Source organism: Alternaria alternata (genome assembly GCF_001642055.1).
Source record: "Alternaria alternata strain SRC1lrK2f unplaced genomic scaffold CC77scaffold_21, whole genome shotgun sequence".
In the NCBI taxonomy this organism is placed as follows: domain Eukaryota; kingdom Fungi; phylum Ascomycota; class Dothideomycetes; order Pleosporales; family Pleosporaceae; genus Alternaria; species Alternaria alternata.
In genome coordinates this window covers 619,816-645,147 of record NW_017306210.1, presented here as the reverse complement: position 1 = coordinate 645,147, position 25,332 = coordinate 619,816, and the positions used below count along the sequence as shown (strand labels likewise).

At 51.9% G+C, this 25,332-nt stretch overlaps 8 protein-coding genes across 8 annotated transcripts; 5 read left to right on the top strand and 3 right to left on the bottom strand.

Moving 5' to 3' along the window:
• Window positions 1-35: 35 nt before the first annotated feature.
• Window positions 36-646, bottom strand: CC77DRAFT_387472 (hypothetical protein). The gene has a single exon (XM_018531481.1). The coding sequence runs from the start codon at window positions 550-552 to the stop codon at window positions 142-144; it is 411 nt and encodes a 136-aa protein (XP_018382103.1). The 5' UTR covers window positions 553-646; the 3' UTR covers window positions 36-141.
• CC77DRAFT_1024013 (MFS transporter-like protein) lies at window positions 584-2,853 on the bottom strand. The gene is made up of 7 exons (XM_018525781.1): window positions 2,788-2,853; window positions 2,274-2,727; window positions 2,088-2,224; window positions 1,896-2,039; window positions 1,618-1,847; window positions 1,353-1,565; window positions 584-1,297 (listed from the first exon to the last, which is right to left on the bottom strand). The coding sequence occupies exons 2-7, from the start codon at window positions 2,433-2,435 to the stop codon at window positions 741-743; spliced, it is 1,443 nt and encodes a 480-aa protein (XP_018382102.1). The 5' UTR covers window positions 2,436-2,727; window positions 2,788-2,853; the 3' UTR covers window positions 584-740.
• Window positions 2,854-2,975: 122 nt separating this feature from the next.
• On the top strand, window positions 2,976-6,360 carry CC77DRAFT_1065118 (acetyl-CoA synthetase-like protein; the record flags this gene model as incomplete). The annotated part of the gene is made up of 3 exons (XM_018528791.1): window positions 2,976-2,996; window positions 3,053-3,274; window positions 3,325-6,360. 3 exons carry the CDS (start codon window positions 2,976-2,978, stop codon window positions 6,358-6,360), a joined length of 3,279 nt encoding a protein of 1,092 aa, XP_018382101.1.
• A 387-nt stretch (window positions 6,361-6,747) lies between these two features.
• On the top strand, window positions 6,748-9,202 carry CC77DRAFT_971158 (hypothetical protein; the record flags this gene model as incomplete). The annotated part of the gene is made up of 3 exons (XM_018535829.1): window positions 6,748-6,933; window positions 7,032-8,069; window positions 8,121-9,202. Coding segments are annotated over exons 1-3 (2,268 nt in total), but the record flags the coding sequence as incomplete, so codon positions are not given.
• A 1,813-nt stretch (window positions 9,203-11,015) lies between these two features.
• Window positions 11,016-12,065, top strand: CC77DRAFT_1024009 (hypothetical protein). Its single transcript, XM_018525780.1, has one exon. It carries the CDS (start codon window positions 11,463-11,465, stop codon window positions 11,979-11,981), a length of 519 nt encoding a protein of 172 aa, XP_018382099.1. The 5' UTR covers window positions 11,016-11,462; the 3' UTR covers window positions 11,982-12,065.
• A 903-nt stretch (window positions 12,066-12,968) lies between these two features.
• On the top strand, window positions 12,969-15,903 carry CC77DRAFT_387396 (hypothetical protein). The gene is made up of 4 exons (XM_018531480.1): window positions 12,969-13,871; window positions 13,926-14,560; window positions 14,609-14,730; window positions 14,786-15,903. Exons 1-4 carry the CDS (start codon window positions 13,301-13,303, stop codon window positions 15,858-15,860), a joined length of 2,403 nt encoding a protein of 800 aa, XP_018382098.1. The 5' UTR covers window positions 12,969-13,300; the 3' UTR covers window positions 15,861-15,903.
• Window positions 15,904-16,427: 524 nt separating this feature from the next.
• Window positions 16,428-21,231, bottom strand: CC77DRAFT_944384 (LysM domain-containing protein; the record flags this gene model as incomplete). Its single annotated transcript, XM_018534967.1, has 12 exons — window positions 16,428-17,374; window positions 17,434-18,015; window positions 18,077-18,580; window positions 18,635-19,403; window positions 19,463-19,610; window positions 19,665-19,732; window positions 19,801-19,969; window positions 20,027-20,124; window positions 20,182-20,333; window positions 20,395-20,418; window positions 20,492-20,525; window positions 20,581-21,231. The coding sequence occupies 12 exons, from the start codon at window positions 21,229-21,231 to the stop codon at window positions 16,428-16,430; spliced, it is 4,146 nt and encodes a 1,381-aa protein (XP_018382097.1).
• A 1,571-nt stretch (window positions 21,232-22,802) lies between these two features.
• On the top strand, window positions 22,803-25,099 carry CC77DRAFT_1078089 (glycoside hydrolase; the record flags this gene model as incomplete). Its single annotated transcript, XM_018529272.1, has 4 exons — window positions 22,803-22,889; window positions 22,959-22,985; window positions 23,049-23,703; window positions 23,754-25,099. Coding segments are annotated over 4 exons (2,115 nt in total), but the record flags the coding sequence as incomplete, so codon positions are not given.
• Between the last annotated feature and the right edge of the window lie 233 nt (window positions 25,100-25,332).

The following is a 25,332-nucleotide window of genomic DNA, read 5'->3' as shown; positions in this document are numbered from 1 at the left end:
CTGGTTGATGACTATCAGCCTCGATGTCCCGGAGTGAGGCTTTATACGGGTGCTTCGGCGCGCGTGGCGATGATCTTCAGCTGACTGGTTTGCGACTTCGTGTTGCGCTGGAAGGCAGGACGTTGACGGCAATCTGACAGGCTACTTTTTTTTCATTGATGCGACTGGCTTGCCAGTCGATTGAGGAAGAAATATTGAGAAAATGTTCACAAGTGAACCTCTAATGTGCTGACGCTCCACGGCGAAAATCGCTGCTGCTGGCGCATCCGAGTGGTGTGTGGGGGTTGCCAGGGGGGCAAGAACATCAAACTGTAACCCATTCGCCGGCTCACGACTTCGACCAAAGTCTGCTTCGAGCACAGCTTTCCTTATACAAGCGCAACGCCCTGTTACAATTTCCATAGCAAGGTCTACAGAGCAACTGGCGCGAATGACTGGTGAGGGTATGAATGACTGACAGAAGTCTGGTGCGCAAAATGCAAAAGCAACCCCCAGCGCTCCAGCGATGGCAGGCACCAGACTTCGAGAGGAAGGGCTGTCAACATGTACCATCAACGCGATAACAAACTCTCGTACTGGTGCGCGACATCAGCAATTTGTGTTACATTGTAGGCTATCACTCCTTTTTACTTTCCCTTGAGCTTCCTGACGCTTTGCAACTTCCATTTCCTCTCATTCTGCCATCCCATGAAAGGCAAAAGCCAATGATAAGAGATCTCCTGGTGGCCTCCTTCGCTTCGCTAGTACACATAGAAGTTGATAGCCTCGTTGTCCGATGCACGGATCTTCTTGTTGTCTCTCATTAACACAAGTCTCATCACCCACGCACACAGTACCACACCCGCCGAGAAGCCCACGCTCGCATACATGGCCTTGCCAAAGCGCGGCGCATCGCTGTCGGGCCACAGATACGGCGTGTAAACGAAGGAGAGGTTGCCCAACGTATTGACGATAGCCAATGCGACTGATTTCTTCTCGTCCGTCTGGCCGAGCACACCGGCGGTCCAAGCCAGCACGATGTTGTTGACACCATAGGTCGCTCCTACGAATAGCACCATGGCGAAATACCGCGCGCCAATGTTCAAGGTGGCAGTCCCCACGATGAAGCCCACAATCGCAACGGCTTTGGAGAGCGTGATGTGCCAGGTGCGCTCGTTGAAGCGACCAGATGACCAGGATACTGCTACAGACACGAAGGCTGAGATGAGATACGGAGGGCAGGTCAATACGAGGGTGATTGTTCGGTTGAAACCTAACGTCTGCACGACTGTTGGTAGGAAGTTTTTGAAGCCATTCGCTAAAACACGAAGTCAGTGTATGTCTCACATGCATTTCGTATAGGCACAATTTACCTGATAAGTGAAGGTTTTGCATGAGTGCAAAGATCCAGGTGCGGTAGTCGACTGCTGCCTCTCGGAGACCTTTCCAGACGTTGACCTTGTCTCGCTTCTGGGTCGTATCTTGTTCGATGCGGCTGTGTGCTAGTTGTCGCTGGGCTGGGGTGAGCCACCGGGTTTGAAGGGGTGCGTTAGGTAGGAGGAAGAATGCCATCGCCGCGATGAGAACTGGAGGCTGGATTAGCTATGGTAATAACAGGCGGACCCAGTTTGAACCTACCTGTGAAGACCCCCTGAATAAGGAACAGCCATCGCCACCCCTCAAGGCCCTTTTTCCCGTCCAGTCCGGCGAATATTCCAGCTGCGATAAGACCAGAGAAGGAACTCGCAAGCAAGTTGCCAGTATAGAACACCGACATCCTTGTTGCGGTCTCCTTACGTGTGTAAAAAGAGCTGATCATGTACAGTGCTCCTGGATAGAACGGTGCCTCCGTCATCCCAAGTACAAGTCTATCGATATGAGTACGTGACTTGCGAATGTAATAAAGCTAATCATACCTGCATGCCAACATGCCATGGTAGTCTTTCACGAGAACCATGAGTGTCGATACGATTGCCCATGCCATCGTCCAACCAGCCATGTAGTGGGAGGGTTTGACACGAGTCAGGAGCATGTTTGAGGGTACCTGCCCTACGAGATAACTGTGCAAGAGTCAAACAGGATCTGAGTGAGGCAGACGAACTTCTTACCCGACGAAGAAGATGCTCACGCATGTGTTGTATTCTGTCCCCTGCAGATTGAGGTCCTTGTGCATGTTGTTGATCTTTCCGTTGACAATGGCGTTACGGTCAAGGAAGTTCATGAAGTACATGATCCAAAGCATTGGCTGTAGTTGTTAGCAACGAGCTTTCCATTTGCTCCAAGAATAAGCCTACCATCATATGGGTGTCCAACTTCCTGACCAGAGATTTCTCTTCAGGGGTATACTCGGTCGCTGCTCCGAATTTGTCCAAAGCAACGACATTTTGCGGTTTGTCTAGTGTATCGATGTGCTCGATCGAGACCTTGGACTTGATATCATTGGATGGAGTCGCCATAGTGAATAGATGGAGCTTTGCGACCTCCAGAGCTGATGATGCCTCATTACCCCCAGACAACAGCCAGCTTTGTAGTTCTTCTCTTCCCCAGACTCCACGAACTTGGCAAAGCAACTTGTTGCTGATCCAGGGATCGCTGCATGCCGAGATGCGGGGGAAGCCCCGTGCCCCATGGGGTTCGCATATCCGGCGTGCAAAAGAACGTGCTCGTGCGCTGGTCGAGCATACACGGACTCAGCACACAAGATAGAGACGATAAGAGATCGAGAACTTCGGCCACCCGAAGTAGTCCCGACACGGTCGTCAGCAGTCGTTGGTGGGATATTTATCTACTTGCAGCGGATCGACTTACCCCGCTACCCGACAACCTGAAACCATCCATGAAGGCTGAATCCTGCGGAAAAGAATTCCTCGCGTGATGATGTGGGTGAGTAATCTGGCATCAACCCAGCGGAATTCTTATCCGACATGCTGATATCACGTGCGATCGGAAATATCGGGACCATCGGAACCACGGCGGCTCAAGACAGTATAGATACCATGGTACAAGAGCTTGCTTTTGTAAGTACCAGCTGATCAGACATATCATAATGCCTGGCTTATTGACAAAAACGAAGGAGCACGCGATTACGCCGGCGCTTCGTCTCGCTGGAAGCGATGACGCAATCCATACCATCGACGAGCTGATCAAGCGACGAGCATCAGAACTCGGAGATTCTCCCCTACTTTGCTTTCCGAGAGAAGGTCTCACCGACTACGAAGACCATTCAGCACGGGCGGTTGACAGTTATGTTGATGCGGCAGTTGACGCGTTACAACGGAGAGGGCTGAAGCCAGCGGTAGGTGGGAACTGAACCGGCGAAGAAGTCACATCTGACAGCGAGAACAGGATTCGTTACTTGCTCAGGCACCAACCATCGCAATACTCGCTCCTTCTTCTCTGCAGTTCATCATCACTCTCCTTGGTTTGAACAGGCTAGGCTATGCCGCCCTTCTTCTATCCCCGCGGCTCGCCAGTCCAGCAATATGTTCATTGCTTGAACAAGCCGAATGCGACACTATACTCACAACTGCCCAATTCCACGATGCTTTGGTACAAGTGCGCAATGAGAGGAGCATCACTGTGCTCGAGACGCTCGAGCACCACGATTACTACAAGGTGGATGCACCAGTGTTCCATCGCACATACGACCCAGAACGCGAGAACCCCAAGAGAGCTGTCATCATTCATTCATCGGGATCGACAGGCCTACCAAAACCCATCTATCTCACTCACAGAAGCTGCATCGCGACGTTCGCGCTGAACCTCGATCGGAAAGCTTTGATGACGCAGCCGCTATTCCACAGCTTCGGTTTTTACGAAACCTTCCGATCAATCTACTCCGGAAAGCCCATGTACTACGTCAACTACAACTACCCAATCACGAAGCAGAACCTCCTAGCCACGATTGAGCATGTAAAGCCGGATCTCTTATTCTGTGTACCCTATGTTCTGAAACTTCTCGCAGATTCAGATCAAGGACTCAAAGCGCTAGCCGACATTGACCTGATCATGTATGGAGGCAGTGCTTGTCCTGACGACTTGGGTGACAAGCTGGTGAAGCACGGCGTCAACGTCTGCGCAAACTATGGCGCGACCGAAACCGGACGCGTCATGACATCTGTCCGACCACCAGGTGACAATGCTTGGAACTACCTTCGCATACTGCCCCAAGTCCAACAGTATCTCTTGATGGACGAGGTCGCCCCAAACATATTCGAGTGCGTCGCTCTCGATGGTCTCAAGTCGAAGAGCACCATAAACTCAGACGACCCGCCTAACTCGTTCCGCACCCGAGATCTCTTTGCGAAACACCCTACAAAGCCTAATCACTGGAAGTACGTCTCACGTCTGGACGACCGCTTGACATTGGTCAACGGGGAGAAGGTACTTCCAATTCCAATCGAAGGCCGGATACGTCAAGAAGCGCTTGTCCAAGAAGCCATCGTTTTCGGAGACGGCAAGACAGTTCCAGGTATCTTGATCATCAAGGCCGACGCAGCGGCCGACATGAACGACGAGGAGTTCCTGCAGCACATCTGGCCTGCTGTCGAGGACGCGAACTCTCGCGCAGAAAGCTTCTCTCGCATTCCGCGAGATCTTATCGTCGTGCTGCCGTCTGGAACAAAGTACGCGACCACAGACAAGAGCACTTTCATCCGCGCCCAGGTTTACGAGCAGTTCAAGCAGCAGATCCAAGACGCATACGAGAAGTTTGAGAACGACACCAGCGGGTCCGTAGCACTGCCGCTTCCGGAACTCGAGGCGTATCTGTCTCGACGGTTTCGCGAAGAGCTTGGCGTGGAACCAGGCTCTTCCGAGTCAGACTTCTTCGCCTGCGGTATCGATAGTCTGCAGTGTCTGCGAATGTGGAGCTTGATCAAGAAGGAAATTGATTTGGGAGGCAAGCAAGCCGAAGTGGGACAGAACCTGCTGTATGAGACTGGAAACATTGCTGCGCTTGCTCGCTACCTGCATGGGCTGCGTACAGGCGAGACGGAAGATGCACAAGGCCACGAACAGATCATGAACGATCTGATCACAAAGTACTCGAAGTTTATACCTACCAAGCGGTCAAACTATGGGAGACGTCAGGTTGTTTTGACCGGAGCTACCGGAGGACTGGGTGCTCATTTGCTCGCGCAACTGGTGGGGAGCGACGATGTTAACAAAGTGTATGCTCTTGTTCGAGCGTCCTCTGATTTCGTTGCACTAAAGCGAACATTGGAAAGCTTATCTGTGCGAGGCCTCAGTCCCACACAAGAGCAGCTCGAGAAGGTCGTCGCCCTTCCAGCTGATCTCAGTAAATCAGACTTTGGCCTAGGGGAAGAGAGATTTGCGAGGCTTTCTCGGAATGTCGACCTGATAATCCATAGCGCCTGGGCGGTAAATTTCAACATCTCCGTGCAGAGCTTCGAAAAAGAGCACATAGCCGCTGTGCAAAACCTCATAAACCTTTGCCAGGAAGACCCATACAGAGGAAGGCCTAGTAGCTTCTTCTTTTGCTCATCTGTCTCCTCCGCTGCTGCAACACCACGACCAGGAACAGTGCCAGAAGGCCCTGTCACGGATATCTCGCACGTCCAGAAAACAGGCTACGCGCGCTCGAAATATGTTGCGGAGCACATCGTTCTCAACGCCGCGAGACGGGTCGGTGCCGACGCCAGAGTGCTACGGGTAGGCCAACTCGTCGGCGACTCCAAAGTCGGGCAGTGGAATACCACTGAAGGCATACCGCTCATGATTCAGACCGCTGTCACACTGGGAGCGCTTCCGGCTCTCGACGAAGAGATGTCCTGGTTGCCTGTGGATCATGCCGCCCGCATCATCCTTGATTGTTGCGACGTCCCTAGCGAAGACTCGGAATCTGATTTCGACGCCGGCTCATACAGGGGTGGTGCTGGTTTCGACCTTCACCCACTCGAGGAGCTCGAAAACAACCCTACCTCACCCGTGTATTCACCCGTAGGTCCGGACTACACTCCTCGTAGTCGCCGACGCCCCAGACGCCCTAGCTTCGTCGAGGTTCCTCCACCTGACCTCGTCTACCACGTTCTCAACCCCACCCGCTTCCACTGGACGCGCGACATGCTTCCTGCTCTTGCTGCTGCTGGTTTCAAATTCGAAACCCTGCCTACAGACCAGTGGATGGAGAGGCTGCGCAACTCGGAGCAGGATCCCAAGAAGAATCCTCCCATCAAGCTGCTCGATTGGTTCGAGAGCAAGTACGGGCATGGCTCGAGTACGAAGAACAAAGGCGTTTTGGTATATGAAACGGAAAAGACGAGCGCGAAGAGCGAGAGCATGAGGGCCATTCCAAGTGTGACGGATGTGGAGTATGTAAGGAAGGTCATTGACAGATTGCAGGAGGAGTGGAGAGCATAAAGGACAGGTTTAACGCGTATAGAAAGGTTCAAGTTAGAAAGCGTAGTTTTGAGGAGCATCACAGCCCCAAATTGTCATCATATCAGTCGTCACCCACCCTTTTGCTTTGCTGTATATCCTAGTCAGTTCGTTTTCCTCTTCACTCCAGCATGGTGTCGAAAGAAGACGTCGACCTGTCATCTTCGGAGCACCATATGCGATACCAAAAGCCTGCGCCGCGAGTCTACCTTGAAGAGATGTGATGCGAGATAAGCCATGTGCAGAGTGAGTGGGGAGAACGGCTGCTCTGTATGGATGAACCGGTGATCGGAGATGGTGCGGCCCCACTTTTACTAGCCAGGGACCACAAGTGCATGCAACGCGACATGTCACTTTCTCGAGTTGTCACCAAGGTTTGTGGTATAAGACGAACCACGGCACCAGCAATGCTCGAATCTAGCCCTGGATATGCGCTCTTCACAGACCTTAGGAAGAAGATGGGCATGACCTCCTCGCAGCCTATTCCAAGTCCCAGTCGCGTCGCAAACACCTCGATGGTAGCTTCCCCCGCCACCAAGCGCAAGGCCCACTTTAGTAAGTACACGAGCCTGACGCGCTTTTGATGCTACTGTCTGGCTCCACCAAAGTACGTTTTCTTGGGCGAGGACACGGCTAACGCATTGGAGTTGTAGACCCCAACATGGATGATGTAGCCGCGTCGCAGCAGCTCATGGACGAGGAAGACACACGCGCCGCCGCCGATGGCACCAATCGCGAAAACATGACCCTCTCTCAGGTCAACGGCAGCCACGACCCCTCGTCGCTCAAACCAAAGAAGCGCAAGCGAAAAGGCGCGCACAAGTCTGGTCAGAATAGTATTGCGCTATCTCCGGCTGCGACTCAGGACTTGCTAGCTCAGAGAGACGACTCTCCGTTTCCCTTCCCAGCGTCTCAACCGGAACCCGAACTTTCCACTACCAACGGCCTCATGCGTTCGACTGCCATCGAAGTGCCGGACTCGCAAGTTCCTGCACAGTTTCTGCATACGTCCGCCGCGTCGCCCACTGCCAACCATGTCATTCCGTCCAGCAACATCGTCCCGTCCAGCGCCACGAAAAGCAAACGCACATACAAGCAGAGCAAGCGCACAAAACGGGATCGACTCAGCCGCGACAACATTCAGGAAGACGACTTTGACCACGATAGAGACATAAGCATGCTCCTGGAAAAGGCACTATCTCCTTCGCGCGCGCCGTCTAGACACAGGCCTTCACAAGGCGACGATGCAGAATCGGGATCGCACATGGAGTCGAAGGATACACCAGATTTGGAAAGCGGACATTCGCGCAAAGCTGCGACTGAACCTGTAAACGGAACACCCACACCCAAGCGGCGGAAGATTGGTAGCGCGAAAAGTGCGACTAGAGTAAGGGATCTCATCCAAGATGGTCCTCACGACGGCAACGATGAAGACGGCGACTTATTACGGAGCACCGAGAAGACCAAACTGAAACGAATCAAAAAGCCGCGAACCCCGATCGCGAAGTCGAAGAACATCTACGAGATTCCCGACGATGATCCACGTCCCACGAATGGTCACGGCGAGAACGGTGACGCCCGGGACAAAAACGCTATGAATACTGGAGTTGCGGATGCCCTGCACAGCCCTGCACAGCCTGGAGGTGTTGGACAACTTAGTACTCCCAAGGTGGCTTCTACCCGTAAGCCGCGTAGCAGTCTGAAGAAGGCAAGGAAGACCAACGACGAGGCTCATAACTCAGCTACTGCTGTACGGACACCCGGGCAGCCATTGGGCGACGACGATGACGAAGACACTATCATGCGGGAGCCTATTTCTAGCGACGAAGACGATTCCCGCGACCCTCCACCCGACGACAGCAGTCGCGACGAATTTGAGAAGAAGGAGAGAAAGAAGAAGAGACAATCAACCACGAAGAAAGCTACGCCGCGGCGCGAGAGTGGCAAGTTCAGTTACAAGAGAAAAAATGTTCAAACGGGTACCGCAGCGGAGAGGGCTCTAGCAGGCGTGGATCATACCGTGAACTATCCCCCAGATCTCCGGACGACCGGCGATTTCACTGCGGATGAAGAAGAGCTGATCCGAAGAGCTGTCCGGGATTATCAAGATAGAAAGGAGTTGGAGATACCTCAGCTCGTAAGGATTATCCAATGGAGTAAGCAAGACCCCGCCCTCAACCGTACCAACGGTGAAGTATCGGGAAAGAATGACTGGACGCCACAAGATATGGACAATGCGCGGGAGAGTGCCGAGTTCTGGAACGACATAAAAAACATTACCACGAAACGTTCCTTTGACAGAATGAGAAGACACATCCGACAAACATACCACATGTTCAAGAGTGGAGCATGGACGGATGAAGAGGACCAGCTACTCAGGGATCTGTACTCGCAACACCCAAACAAGTGGAAAGTGATTGAAGTAGGTATGGGCGATCGATCAATGCACGACTGTCAAAACCGATGGCGCGACTACTTGCAATATGGCGACAAGCTGAAATCTTCACGCTGGGAGCCAGAAGAAGAAGAGCTCTTCATCCGTGCCATCACAACAGTTGCCCAGAGAGATGAAGACTACCGCGCTGAACAAGGACTGCCGCCCGTGGATGAATATACGATCAAACACATCAATTGGCAACAAGTCAGTCGTGAGATGGACAACACTCGAAGCCGGATACAGGTCGTGGCGAAATGGAAGAACCTACAGAAACGCAACCCTCCACCACACATTCAGGTGGAGCACAAGCCGAGAAAGAACAAGTCCGCTCTTTCTGGACTTACTGCTTCCGACCCGACGCCTAGGAAACGTGGTCGACCACAGCAGGGCGAGGGTCAGACACCTAGAGGTCATCATGTTATCAAGTCGCAGATGTTTATTAACAAGTCGGACGACAGTGGAGTCGACGACGGGCCTCCATCGGAGGAACGTGGTCGCCCTTCTCTGGGCGAGAGCTCGGTCGTGAAGAAGTCGATGAACTTCCGTACGACTGAGCCAGACGATATCGTTGATGATTCAGACGAAGACGAACAAGCGAACTGGGAAACGAATGGCTCGCCGACGAAGAAGAAACGTCGAAAGTCCGGGAAGAGTCAGGGTATGGAAGGTGAGAAGCTTAAAAAGTCGAAGAAGAGTAAGATCAGGGATGAAATCGAGGATCCTGATGACGAGGAGGTTAATGGCGATCAAAACGCGACACGTTCGTCGCCGCCATCCAAGAAACGTGGGCGATCACGGAAGAATGGCAATACGAACTCGGAGGAGCCGAAGAAACGGCGGAAATCAAAAGCGGCAACGGAATCGGTTGAAGATCTGGAGCTTCGAGAGGAAGACCAGTCTGAGCAAGTAGGGAGCAATGGCAACGATGTGGGAGAAAATACAACATCCGCATCTAGCATCAGGCCCAACAATGTTCCAAATCAACGACTGGACGATGGCCACGAAGAACCACGGGATATTGACGAAGACGAGGATCCCATTGAGGATGAAGACGATCAGCCCCGTGTTGCGCCCGACAGTCCAGCAAAAGACGTGGACGCTGAGCAGTCAGAAGCGGACAGTGGTGACGCTGTGTCGCAGAAGGATGATGAGGAGCTTGATGAGGAAGAGAAACAACTCGATGTCACGCACAACGGCTCTGCAGAAAACTTGGACGACGACCAGTCAGAAGCAGACAGTGATGCTACATCTCAAAAGGAGAATGAGGAGCACTCCGGCGAAGAGGTGGATCAAGCGAGCATCTCGCCCCGAAGCCCAGCAGCGGACGTGAACGACAATCAGCCCGACGCGAACGGCGATGCCACGCCGCCCCAGAAGCAAGACGAAACCCCGCCCCTTGACGAGGAAAAGTCTCAATCCAGCCCTCCTCCAACCATCAACCCCGGTTCCTCAAAACCCACCGTGTCGGACTCGTCCAAAATGCAATGGGGCGACCTCTACGACCTCATTGCCAGACTGCAAGAGCGTCGTGATGAGGAAGAAGGCGATATCGACTGGGAAGGTGTCGCCGAAGAAATGTCAACCGAGGATCGCAATTACATCTGGTCGGAAGAGACGCTGAGGACGGCGTTTGAGGACATGGTTCAGTTGATTAGGGATAATGGGAAGGAGGTTGATACGGAGGATCTCCCCGGGACGGTGGATGATATTATGGATTTTGTTAGTGGGGAGCATGGGGGTGAGATTGAGGAGTATTATTCGCTGGAGTAGGGAGGGTTTTTTTCGTCCTTTTTTTTTCTACTGGTGGAATAAAAGGCTATCGGGTCGAGATGGTAACAGCAACCGTCCTTATCTCGATGTACTCGGAAACCTCGGAAACACGTAACAACGAACTACTGCTTGGAGATATCAGAACTCTTCGAGAGGCGCTTATGCCTCCAAAAACCTAGAAAAGATTAGCCAGCCTGGACCACAGCGGCTCCAGTCTCTCTCTGCCACCCTCGGGTTGTTGTTGACTTGGGAATGATTGATTTCGCATTTTCGTTTGTATAATAGTGGTAGAAATACATGGTTATGCATAAGGCGTAGTTTGACTGATGCGTGACATGGTACGCTTTTGGTACAAGAGTGAAGACTTGGGCAAGAGATTTGAAGAAAAGCTGTCAGCTACCAACGTTGGATATCTGTGTTCTGAAATGAAGTATGCATAGATTTTCCTAATTTGTAAAGTACCGAGATGGTACAATATACGTTTTCATATCTATTGTAGTGTGCTTGCAGGTGCTTTACAAGGCACAATAAACCCGTGAGCACTTCTCGCTGCTTTTGCCTACCCCTGCCATGTGAATAATTTACAAGTAGCGCGTGTGAGGGACAATTAAAGTTGATGTAAATCGCGAGACATTGGGTTAAGCAGAGATCTGTTGTGTTTTGCAAGTATTGTAATCTACAAAAGAGCACCTAGATGGATGTCATTGAGATTGTCCACTATAAGCATACGTTTGACTTCCAACCTACGAGGCAGTGTGTTAGCTTATCTAGTAGTATCTCCAGCCTCGTATTCCTTGTCTGCGTGACCTCTGGCCTATAGGACTAAGCCAACACTACTACCAAAGCTAAGCTGGTCACTACATGTTTCGGTCCCGCAATGCTCGAGCAGTTCGACTTCGTGCTGTATTGTCTACATGCATGCAATGCATCGTTGCTCTGGAAGACTAATATGGAAACTGCTCGAACACATTCGATGATTATTGCATCGTATATTACGGATCTTTCCATTTCATTCATGGTCCACCAGAGGCAGTGTGTTGTCGAACACCACAGTACCTTCAGCCGCGTATTCCTTGTCGTCGTGACCTGTATGGACGAAGCCAGTACCCAAGCAAGCCCATCGCTACTTGACTCGGTTGGCACCCGAGATCGCGCCTTCCCCATTGTTACCCACGCCGAGCCACACGATAGTCGCTTCGCATGCGTAGCGCAGTCATGGCTATGCCTAGCGAAAACCCTGCATCACTCGATGCGACGGGCGAAGGCGAAGGCAAAGTCGCTGTTGTACATTCGGATGCAGTGCGGTCCGAAAACATCTAGAACAAACGAAATAGCTGCACCGCCACCCTCAACGCGCTTACGCCCGTTGACCCAGCACAACAACGGCGGTCGGTAACAAGAAAGGGAGGAAAAAAAAAGAGTACGGTGCATTCCAGCACCGTGGCACACGCGCAACGGATGCGCGAAAATAGATTTAAACATGGACTAGAATTCTAGAGGGGTCACGAAACACGCGCAAAGAGCTACTGCACGCTGCACAGGCTATCGAAATCTCCGGGGGACCCGTAAACGTATTAGCTAGGGTCTACAATACGGACATACGCTGTTCGCGCCGTACGGGTGGGTGGTGTGATTTATTGCTTTGATTGAAAGTGGGTGTCGGAGGAGGGGGAAGGCAGAACCCAGTCACATTCTACTGCTGGACATGGAGATTGCGAAACGTTCAAGACAAAGTCAAAGGTAGAAAAGAGGAAGGTCGAAAAGCTGGCGGCGGAAACAAATGTCATAGGCTGAGGACAACATGACCGCCTCGTCACAACGACCTTCCAAGTCTACTCCAGGATGACATGCCCGCAGCGCCTGACATAGGCCAAGCCAAGTGGGCCCTAGCGCAGGGAATGATCCCTAGTCCATCACTCGTCCGACTGCTCCTCTCCTTGCCAAACCGCCGTGTCGTGACCAATGCGGCGCGGGCTTGGACCGTTGCAAAGCCAATCGCCTTTATCAGCATTATCGATCGTTGCCGTTCTTGGTGTACCCTGCTCACGTAGTCGTACCCTGCCGGCGCCCTCCATGACGCACCTTGTCTATCCACGGCTGCGCGGGCCAGTCAGCGTCGTCTCTCGGGTTCAATGAGGCGAGGGGATGAAGCGAGGCCGTCAGTATGCACTCCACATTTGGAGTGTTTGCCTTTCCCCTTCCATCTTACTCGTACTATTCTAATCATCTCTGATCTGGCTCTGTTGATTCATTTCTGCACTGCCCTGCTCGCTACAAACCATTCCGTTGTGGCCGTCGTCGTTCGCTAACACAACACCTGCTTGTCATTCCGGCTGTTTGACCTCGACGCAAATCAGCGTCCTGCGCTTGCGTACCGATCGGATCCCTTGTCACCAGTCGCTGTCGAATCGAACCATTTTCTTTTCACGCCCATCGGCACATATAGTCCCCGGCTGTTATCCCGTCCCTCGACGAGTGAAGAGGCGGAATTGGTCAAGGGTGCGGACCTTGTTCCTGAACAACACGACGTCATCTTGACCATTTAGCCGCGAACCCTTTGCACCTCATTCACTTGACGACGGAAACCCTTTTACGTTTGCGACACACGATTCGTATTCGCTTTTAAACGGCCCGTTTTACGCTCTTTGCACGCGCGCACGCGATCACAGGCGTTGCACCACCGGGTTTGCAGTTTGCGATAATACTTTGATAGTCATGGAGCGGGTTCGAGCACAGCCTGCGACACGTGCTGAGGGCCGTCGCATGTCGATATTCACAGAGGTTGGATTGGTGGACGAGAACAGAATCCAAGAGGAGAGGAGTCCTGTACCGACACATGGGAAGAGCCTGAGGCGGCTGCGGCCAGCGAAGATGCTCAGGTTTAGGAGTACGAACAGTATCTTCAATGCCGATGGAGAGAGGTTGGCCGACGACGAAGACGACTGGGAATCATGCGATGAGGACGACGCAAACGATTCGTACATCACCACATCGCAATCGTTTATGCCGACCAAGCTATATCGATTTGGCCTCTTCAGTGTCTTACTGGCACTGATGCTACCAATTATCCAACTCAACCCCCTCAAACACATTGGAGTACGGGGTGGTACTATTCCAACACACGCCATTCAGGCCAACTCTGAACGCTCGATGCTCGTGCGACGAGAGGATAGCCCGACTGATGCGTGTAGACGGTGGAGCGGACAAAGCGCCGTCGTCAACGGAACACTATACATGTACGGATTCCGCCGAACCACCGATGGCCAACAGACCCAGGACACATGGAGTATGTAGCGAATTGCAAATCATTGCATTTGCGCGCAATGCTAACTTGACCCAGACAACGACTTCCTCACGCTCGATCTCACCGAATCCTGGCAAGTCAGCTCTCCCGCTCTGACCGGTCTGCCCAAGCCACAAGGTCCACCGGCCGTCTCGCTCGGCCAACTCTGGGCATCGCACGATTCGCTCTGGTTATACGGCGGTCAGTTCTCTGATAGTCCGCAAGCCGACCCCACGAACAACTCTATTTGGGAATACAACATTGGCGGCAAACAATGGATCGAACACGCCGACCCGAAGACCTCAGCTGGACAGGAGGCGGAGGACGCTGGCCAATCCGTACAACGCGTTGCCGAAGGTGCTGGTCTTACTGTTCCTACGCTGGGCAGGGGCTTCTACTTTGCTGGTCATCTCGACTTTCTCACGACCGAGGGCTGGAGCATTCAGACCCCGCGAGTGTACCTGAAGAGCTTGCTGGAGTTTACTTTCCCGGGACAGACTAACAATGCTGTTGAGTCGCTGGGCGATGGAAAGACGGCTGGATCCGATGGTGCATGGCGCAATATTACCTACGGTGGATTGCAGAACACGGCCTCGTTCCCTGAACGCGCGGATAGTTCTCTTGTCTACGTTCCTGGTTTTGGCGACGAGGGTCTCCTAATTGGGTTGACGGGCGGTGATAATGCTACTTTTGTAGGTTCGGTTGTGCCGAGATGACTTCAAGATACTAACAGAATTCAGACGCAAATGAACACCATCGATGTTTACGATATTTCGACATCGACTTGGTACAAGCAAAGTACCTCCGGGAAGACGCCCAAGTACCGAGTCAACCCTTGTACTGTCGTAGGAGCTGCTGCAGAGTGAGTCCAGCCAAGCTTCATTCTTACTCGATATCCGTACTAACTCCACCGCCAGCGGCTCATCATACAACATCTACATGTTCGCCGGCCAGGATCTCGGCGATCCAGGCACCCAAACCCAACGTGATGACATGTGGATCCTCTCCATCCCCTCATTCTCCTGGATCGAGGTCGACCAAGGCACCGACAAAGCCTCCATTCCCCCTCCTCGTGCCGGCCACCTCTGCCAAGTCTGGGACGCTCAGATGATTGTTCTCGGCGGCTACAACACAGATCTCGGCTGCGATGCCCCCGGCATCTACGTCTTCAACATGAGCAGTTTGGGCTGGAGCAACCAATTCACTGCCGTAACGGGCAAGAACGCGCTTCAGGGATACAACGCCAAGGACAAAGGTAGCACCGGTAACCCTCTCGCGCAACAAATCAACCAACGCGGTTTCGGCGTCAATGCGGGTATCGAGGGCTCTTATGGTTATGCTGTCCCCGACGCCGTCCAGTCTGTCATTGGTGGCGCAGCAACAGGCGGCGCAACGCTCACTGCTCCCGTCCAGACACCCACCCAAGGCCCGCTCGCAACCGGCAAACCGCAGACGTACACCATGACTGGACCGGACGGTGCGACGATTACCAATGTCATCAACGGGAACCCTCAGGGCACCTCATCAGGCGACAGCGGACCGAACGTTGGTGCCATCATTGCTGGTGTGATTGCAGGTGTCTTTGCGGTTATCGCTGCGTACTTTGCGTTTTGCGCGTGGATCTACCGCCGCCAAGTCCAGATCTGGAAGTCACATGCCGCCGCTGTGCAAACGCGGGCTAATGCTGCGGAGAAGCAAGGGGGCACTTTTACGTCTTCTTCTGGTAAAAACAGTTCGGAGAGGCCGCCGGGTACCATGGGCGGTACGAGTAGCCATGGTGGCGCTGCTGCTGGCTCCTTTGACATTGGGAGAAGAAATAGCGGTGCTGGTGATGCAACTGCTTATGGAGGCGCGGGGGATCAGTGGGGGAGGAGGAATAGTGAAGGCAGTGTTGTGGATGGATTGTTGGATGGTCAAGAGCCGAGTTTCTGGGGCGCGAAGGGTGTTTTGTTGAATCCTAGGCGGAGTTTGAGGGTTATTAATAGGGATTGATTGATGGATTGAATGGGATGTGGACGGATGGATGGATGGGGACGCCTGGTTGCGTTTTCCTTTTTTTCCTTTTTTTACATTCCGTTTCATGAGCGATGATGAGAACTTTGTATAAAGGATATTGTGGGTATGGCTGGGATATATACATGGCCGAATTGGATAGATAATAATGATATACACAAGTAATGATTGACTTGTGAATAACATCTTGGAGAATGCGTCCACCTTCTTATCTTTGCTGATCATTCAAATCGCTATGTAGACTGGAGATTTTGGGTTCGACTTTACTGTCAGCGAGTTGGCGACTGCTTGGTTAGACTGGGGACGACGATGGAGGTGACTGCTACCGCGAAACCGAGATACAAGAATAATGAATATGTAGAGTATGGATACACTTGAACAACAAACATAGATAACACACCACCCAAGAGTACTACTTTGCAGATGTAGTGGATATTCTTACTCCTCGTCGTTGGCTGCTGCCAAAAATTCTCACAGCACTAATCTTTGCTGTGCCATATTTCTTGTGGAGGTGGTGAATACATCTTCTACAAGGAAAGACACTATCTAAATACCACTAGCGGATCGAGTCTGCTGCGGCACAGCAGTCGAAGTCAGCTCCGGCATACTCGTAATAGGATCGGATTGCCATTGCCAGACGGGCCCGACACAATACGCCTTGCTCATCTTGAGCGAGGCCGAGCAGTCCGCTGCATTGAGGGACGGATTGGCCGCCAAAAAGAGCTCCGACGTAATGCCATTTTGGACACACATGCTCGTGCATGTCTGCTCCGCATCGGTAACCACGAACCATCGTCCACAGCGCAGTGTAGTACCCTCAGCAACAGTTGCCCCCTTGGGCGGATCGACAGGGACATCTGTGTACCCGTCGCCTGGCGCAGGTGCTGCTGTGGGGCCGCTGGGGAGCGTGGCAGTTGTGGTAACATTGGCGCCCTGCGGCCCCAGACAGAGGACACTCCCCAACACAGGCGTTGCGACGTGGAGGTTTGGACAGTCGAGGTTCAGCCACGGGTTGTAGCGTCTGATATCGCCCAGCGTCAGGTTCTGAGCCATTTCGATGGAAACGCACGAGTCGTCCTTTTGGAGGGTGTACAGTTTGGGACAAGTCAGAGGGAGACAGAGTTCCTCGCCTGCTTTGATGTCGTTGCATCCGTATAGCTTCGAGTTTGCCATTTTTAGCGCTGCCGATGCGACGCTGTGAGCGAGCGCTATCGAGTCGCATGTGTCTCCTGATTTAGCTGTGTAGAACTGATCCGATATGCAGAGACCGGGCGTCTCAGGCTCAACCACCACAAGAGGCGGAGGAACTGCAGTGGGTCCACTCAAGCCGCAGGTCGAGTAGACGTACTCTAAGTCTTTTTTCCAATCCTCGTCGTAGGTCGAGTACGCACTTGACTGCATCATTCGGAGCCTCTCTACGTGACAGTATGAACACAGCTCATTTCGCGGCATATCCTTGATGTCGTATACCGTCTTGAAGTTGTTTATGACATCTAGAATCAGAAAGTCAGACCGTGATGTATGGCAGGGTATGGGTGCAGGAACGACTCACCTCCGCAGTATTGTTCCGAACCAGAGTCCATCTGGCACGTCTCGTTCCAACCTGCCCAAACGATGCCACCAGAGCGATTAGGGATGGCATCGTTCACCTTGGCTCCCGCGCAAGCTAAAGTCACAGTGTCGAACCAAGCTTTGAGCGATCGGCCGCAGCCCTTGTCGCAGACTGAGTCTGTCAGATTCTTGCTTTCCAACGCGCCTCGGTATCGGAGCTCGCGGAAGCGTGTAGCGTAGTAGTCACACTTGATGATTCCTGTCAGTGCCGTCTTGCATCCTTCAGAAAGACCATCGAGCATATCCTCGTCTTGAGTCGCATTGTACAGGGTGAAGCCGGGGAAATCGCGCTCTCCGATGGTACCGTTGCGCACCCAGGCAAGGATGGAAGAGAGAAATCCGTTCTGGTTGTCTTTTGCCATGGTGGCCTTGCTCTTGACGGGACTGACCATCTCGCGAACAGCCTTGGTGCAGAGATTGTAGATCCAGACGTTGGTGCTCTGGTCAATCTCAAAGACGCGATCTTGACAGTCTTCTGTTTTGAGACAGTCTTGTGAATACCTGGAAAACCAACTGTAAAGACCTAGTTGGAGTAAGGTCAGCCTTGCTAACTATATGATAAGCAAATTTTGCAGAATACATACCAGCACCTAAGACGTGTATCTGCTCAGAGTCAATGATGCGTACGCCCCATGATACGGCACACTTGGATGAGCTACTAGAGCAGTCGTAGAACGAAGGATCGTTGCTGAAGCCGCCAAGCTGAAATGGGGCTGGGGCTTTAGGAACATCCTGGAAGTATGGGGATTCCGTTTGGATCATAGCCATCAAAATGTTCTTGGCGTTGGAGAATTGGTATTGGTATAGAACGTTATGCTCGGAAGTTGTCCCGTAGAGCCAAGTCGGGCCCTGAGACTCGACCAGGACACCCCTGGCGACATAAATGTCGATTTGATCCTGCGAGACGATATCCAAGTCGTGGTCGGCCGTCCAGATCCACGAGTTCTCTACATATGCGGATGACTGAGGCGTCAGGTGCAGAAGCATGGAAGCTGCGATGCAGTTCTTGTTGACAGTGCCGGTCAGCTTAGGGCAGTCGTTTTTCTGCAGCTTCGATCCTATCGCTCCTCCAACACGGATGTGCGAATCTGGAATACAGGTTAGCTCACAAGAAGAACTTGAAGGACATCTACCATACTCACCCCATAAACCAGCTGAGCCCTGGCTGGACTCGCGCGTATTCCACTCCACTACCACAGCGCCGGCCGTGGGTCCTGAAACAGTAAAAAGCATGTCCTGGATTTCGACGCTACCTACTTCGCCTCTGTAACCGACCATGACTACAGGCCTGGGCTTTGAAGCATCCTCAAAGTTTGCTCCTGTTCCCATAATCTGTGCCCATGCTTGACCGACGATTCGCGAACCAGTCGGGATCTTGAGGGTGTCTTTGATGATGTAAACTCCAAACGGAATGTACACTACAGACGAAGTTCTGGCACCCAAGTCCAAGATGCCGTTTAGGGTGTTAGTGTCGTCCGTCTTGCCGTCACCTTTGGCCCCAAGAGCTTTCACGTTGAGCACTTGGGTGGAGCCGATGTCGAGGTACTTTGGTCGCCTTCTGGTGTAGAGGTTGGGGCCGGCATATGCCATGTCTGGGCTAAGGAGTATCTCTGGTCGCTTGACGGCGGGGATATTCTGGCCGTTGACAAAAGTTGAACCATCAGGCGTGTTGAGCATACCGAATCCCCAAGACTCAACCTTCACTTCGTTGCCGCCAGCCAGAAGATCTTTCTTTGCAGCTTCTTCGCATACCGCGGTCTTCGTATTGAAGAAACCTACGTTCTGAAGAAGAAGAGACGTAGAGTTCTCCTTGAACAGCGTGGTGATAATTCCGGTAGGCGTGTTGGCGATGACAGCGTCGACAAGGACAAGAGACCCCACAGCTTGACCTGTGCTTCCGACACCGCCAGCCTGAGTTATGTCAGTATCAGCATCGGAGTTGTTTGGGAACTGAAGTGGTTGGCACTTACACCTCCTACTATCACAATACCTGTTTTGCATGACTCAACAACGATGTCTTGCATCGTCCATGCCCAGTCCCAGTGTACTTGCACAGCGGTTTTGCAGTTAACGAACACCAGATGGCTTGTTGTAAATTGCTGGTTTCCAAAGTAGGCGCTGGTAGTTTGATGCATCAGTCAAAAGTGTAACATAAGTATGGATGCCACTCACCCGAAGTTTCCGCCAACGAAGGTCAGGTCACTCATGAAGCCTCCGCTACCGTTTTCCATATATATGCCCTTGGTAGGACGTCAGTAATGGATGATAACAGTGACGATGTGTATCTCAAGCCTGCCGCACAACTCACCTGCTGTGTAGTATTCTCATCGAAAGACATGTGCATCTCAATGTTCTCCAAGGAGGTACCCTGAGCAACTTGCCAGTGAATCGCACAGACGTACGCATCCCAGCGTGTTTGCGTGATGTCCATCTTGAAATTCTTCACACTTCGCAGAAAGTTGTTCTGATTAACATACCTAGAATGGACTAAAGTCAGAGAATGGCGTCAACTCAGAACCCGATTTAGCACTCACCATTCGTCAGTAGGACCTGGCCCAATGTACTGGTTGGAGGTAATGACACCGAGGCCAACAAAACTCGAAGCAGCCAAGATAGTCGGAACATCGATTGGCTAGAAGACAGCTGTTAGTCAAAATGACTTGCCACAGAATGGTTGCTTGAGACATACATCGCCCAGTAGCTGTGTGTTGTAATACTGAATGATTGAACTGCTGACGAGGTATGTTCCTGCGGGGAAGAAGACGACAGCCGGGTGGATAGTGCTCGAGCCACAGTTGGCACCACATCTATCGCCATCAGAGATGGCGCGATTGATGGCAGCTGATCAACAAAGGAGTAAGCATGAATGCATGATGAGAGTTCGATGATAGCTTTGACTTACCCGTATCGTCGGTGACTCCGTCACCTGATTGGGAAATACTTAGTATTAGTGATCATTCAACTGTAAATTCCTGGGGGCCAGAGAGCCGGAAACGAACCTTTTGCACCATAGTCGCGCACGTCTCTCCAAACCTGTATCGCATCTTGTCAACGTAAGACCAGAGGTGGTTATGGCACGAATAGTTACCTTGTAATCCTTGGGTGCGAAGGGACTAGAGCCTAGCTGTTGCATGTTGGCCATCCAATACTTAGACGCTCGTTTCTTTAGACCACTAGACTCGGGAGAATTCGTCTCGTTAGAAGAAACAGGAAGTATGGATGGCATTTCCGTCATGGCGAAGGAGGCAGGCATCGCATTAGTATCGTTGACTTTCAGGGCATACTTAGCCTTGATCTTCGAGGCGACATCGCTCTGGTTGCCGGTCGAAACATGTTGCGGTGTCGACTCAGCGAGGATACGAGCAGCTTCTACAAGCTCTGCGGGCACACTGTATTTGTAACCACCGTCTGAATTGGCTTCTTCGCTAATTGAGCCTGTGGAGTTGAGCGCTCTTTTTGTCAAAGTGCTGTTAGATGTGACGTCGGCAAATTCCAATATCGAGGGGACAGTGTTGTCACCTGTGGGTTTGTTCGCGCTCGGGATACCGGCCGGCAAGACTTCATAACTGTTGAACCTCGGGTTATCTAGGCGCAACTTGTTGCGTACTGCAAGAGCATCTAGAGCAGCAGCAACAAGAGCAGCAGCATCCCCCGAAGTCGAGTTACCCAGGCGTGGTTCAGTCGTTCCGTTTACCGGAACGTGAACACTGTTTGCATCTGCTTGTCTGATGTTTTTCATCTGGCGATGGACTTCGGCGTGACTGATCCCATGGCCAAAAACGAGAGTCATCAGTGATGGTAGAAGGAAGATGGTAAAGAGGGTGTTGAAGACAAACGGCAGCCTAGAATGAGGCGCCATAGTTAAAGACAGACAAGTTGAAGGAGAGCTTGGAATGATGAAAGAATAGACGACTTGATGTTCGCCAGCATGCAACAGCAGATCGTGGCATTAAGGATAGTCGAGCGAGAAGGGGCAGCGAATTCGCTGTAAGCTCTACAGCTCAACGAGTACTTCCAAAAATCATCTGCCATGTACCGACTGATCCATCCATTGGTCAGATCAAACAGCCTACCACATCCGCCAAGTAGACCCTGACGGGAGGCTGCGTCTGGGCAAGATTAGATGAAATGCAGGTACGATATTGTAGGCCCCCAAGGAAATGGTACCTGCGTCAGGCCGCCTGTATTTCCGGTGTGTGCGGCAGAGCGATGCGAATTAATGTTGCCACAAATTGAGCTAGACCCTGCGATTAATCCGAGTTCCCGGACGGCCATCATACTGCTTTAGGCAGGTTATCAATGACAATCAGGGTCCAGCCATTTGCGGGATGATCACGGGTCATATAGTCTTCGGGCCGCCATCTACATCTTGCGAACATGGCCCGCACACTAAGCGAAGCCCCCCTGCAGGGCCTACATCACGCGCCGTTAGACTGGAACGCCTTATACAGAGTTAAGCCGACACGGCAGGCTTTTTCACAGCCTTATCAAAAGTCAATGTGAGACCCGCCACTGTAAGGCCTCCCGAATAGAATCTTCATTGCCCGTTCGTGGCTAGAAGAAGGATTGGGGATACACAACTAGATTTGTTTCTCACTGCCAAGTATTGTCATTTCCCCTCTTCGTGGAGTCTTGAGAATTAACTCATTTCTCCGATGATTGTGATTAGTGCAATATTCATGATGCGAGTCAACTCCAGGCCCATCTCCGGTCGGAATTCTGCAGTCATCAGGAGAAACCGAGAACTTCAATCAACTTTTCCAGTGTAGTGCAACTTCTGGTTAATTGGGTGAACGCCTTGCACTCTATCACCCGCGTTAACGATAGAATTCACTAGGGCTAGTTTTCTAGGCCAAAGGCTTGCTGTCAGGTGTTTTGTCGAGGTGGATCTAACGGCTTCCGAGAACATCAATAGACTGAGACGTCTGAACTCGAACCTCTTTATTTCTTTGGCATTTCCCTCTGCGACCAAGAGAAGACACAACACTCTTTTGTCAGATCACCGCTGTAGTCATGGCTTCGACTACGTTCATTCTTTTCTGTTTTCTTAGTCTTCTCTTGACATCTCTTCCACTGTCCTATGCACAAACGTGTAGTGCTTCAAGCCCCTGTGAAGTTGGATGCTGGTAAGTCATATGTTCTATGCGAGTTTCATGACAGCTTACACGTCGGTCAATGTGAGAAACTGGCAACGTTACCTTTTCCACTCTAATTTTCAAGTATCAGCTGACCAACGAAATCAGCTCCAAGTTTGGCCATTGTGGTTTCGGACCAGACTTTTGTGCATCGGATGTTTGCGTCTCTGGCTGCGACCGCAAGTCTGACTGTGATCCCGGATTCGGTTCAGAATGGGCCAAGAGATCCACTTGCCCTCTCAACGTGTGCTGTTCAAAATTTGTAAGTCAGTCTCGGTATACAAGTTCCTTTGAGCTGGGTGTCTGTAAGTACTAACAAGATATTCCTTAGGGATTTTGTGGAACAACGAAAGACTTTGTAAGTGACAGTTGCCATTCTCCTACCTCCTACAAAGCATCAAGCTCACTAGCATACTTTTAGTGTGGCAATAAGCAAGTCAAACGAGAGACTTGTGATGAAGATGGCACTCTTAATAGGGTGGTTGGCTACTATGAAGGATGGGGTGCCCGAAGGCCGTGCAACGCCTTCTTTCCTGAGCAGATTCCTCGTGGCGTCTACTCAATCATCAACTTTGCCTTTGCCACGATCGATCCCCAGACATTCGAAGTTCTACCCGCGACACCTGAGGATATACCACTTTACAAGCGCTTGACAGCGCTCAAGAAAGATGACCCCACACTCCGCATCTACATCGCCATTGGTGGCTGGACGTTTAACGATCCAGGACCTACTGCAACTGTCTTCTCAGACATCGCACGGTCTGAAGAGAACCAGAAGAAGTTCATCAAGTCATTGATTGCCTTTCTGAACAAGTACGACATGGATGGCGTTGATCTTGATTGGGAATACCCCGAAGCTCCGGACCGCAGTGGCAGACCCGAGGACTTTAAAAACTTTCCTAAATTCATGGAAAACTTGTCTAAAGAGCTTCGGCAGACAGCTGGCCGCGGTGGACTGTCTATTACACTCCCGGCATCCTTCTGGTATCTACAACACTTCGACCTTGTTAAGCTAAAGAAATCGGTTGACTTTTTCAACATCATGTCATATGATCTGCACGGCACGTGGGATAAAGGTTCGAGTTTTGACTCTTCTTGATCTGATCTCTTCTAACGTCTGATACAGGCAACAAGTGGACTGGTGAATATCTCAACCCTCACACGAATATTACCGAAATCGATGCCGCCCTTGATCTCCTTTGGAGGAACAAAGTGGATCCAAACATGGTAGTTCTGGGTCTCGCATTCTACGCGCGAGCTTACACGCTCAAAGACCCAAGCTGCACTGAACCCCAGTGCCAATACGCATCGGGTTCCAAGAAGGGTCCTTGCAGCAACGAGGCTGGTATTTTGCTCAACTCTGAAATCGACGACATCGTTAAGAAAAAGAGCCTGGTGCCCAAGTCATGGGAGAAGGAGACTGTGAAGATGCTTCACTGGGACGATCAGTGGCTGACCTACGACGATGCGGACACGTTCAAATTGAAAACCAAGTTCGCCCGCAAGCGCTGCTTGGGCGGCGTTATGGTATGGGCTATCAGTCACGACACCAAGGAGGCAAAATACACGAAAGCCCTGGCAGCAGCGGCCAATCGCAAGATCCTTCTCCTGCCTAGTACAGAAGGCCCTGAACAAGAAGTCAAGATTCCGCATCCCCAGTGCAAATGGACAAATTGCATGGATGGAGGCTGCCCCTCGGGCTGGCAGCTTATGAAGCGCAGTGATGAGCATGCACGTACAGATGAATGGATGTTCGATAACTCTGGGTGTGATGGCGCGGGTATCCATCGCCTCTGTTGCCCGTCGTCCGAGACGCTTCCAACGTGCGGTTGGTACACACTTCCCAAACGCGGCGGTAAATGCGATTCAAAATGTCCGGACGGTACGCAGGAAGTTGGTTCCAACTCGAACTATTGCGACTCGGGCTACCAGGCCGCCTGCTGCACCACCTCGGACTCGGACAAGAAACCACTGCGCGCCATGGAGCTCTATGAGGGCTGCGAGTGGTCAGACGCGCCAATGTGCGATTTGGGTAAGTGCACGTTTGCTGGCTCAGCGTGGCCGACGGAACTAGTCGTCTCAGCAACGGGCAGTGGTGGTGCCATCTGCAATATGCGTTCTGCGGGCTGGGAAGCAAGTACTTGGCAGGTCCAAGAACGCAAGTACTGCTGCGACACGAAGACGAACAGCCGCAAATGGAGCAACTGTAAATGGGAAAAGTCGCTCGGATGGGGTTCCGCAGGAGCCCGATGCTATCCCAACTGCCCCGAAGGCAAAACACGAGTAGCCATGGACGGTTGGGGCGACGACTGCAAGACTAGTGGTGCTCGAGCGTACTGCTGTGATGCGGACAACTACGACACCGAGACGCGTCCGTCAGATGCGATACAAAAGTATCGCGATGCCATGAAGGCTTGGGTCGAGAGTCCAACTTGTCCTCGGGGAACGGGGTCTCTTCAACGACGTTATCTCCTGGAACGAGGCCTCATAAGCCACGAAGACAAATCCCAACTCCTCACTCGGCAGCAAACACCCATTGGCGGCAATGGCATGACCAACGCTGAACGAGTCCTGCAGCTGCTGATACTAATCCTCTCAGCCATATACCAGACGCCGACCGACATGAGCAAGGCTTATAACAGTGCTTGGGACGACTACATCAAAACCAAGCATGAGGGAATGCAGACAGTACCCATGAAGTCATT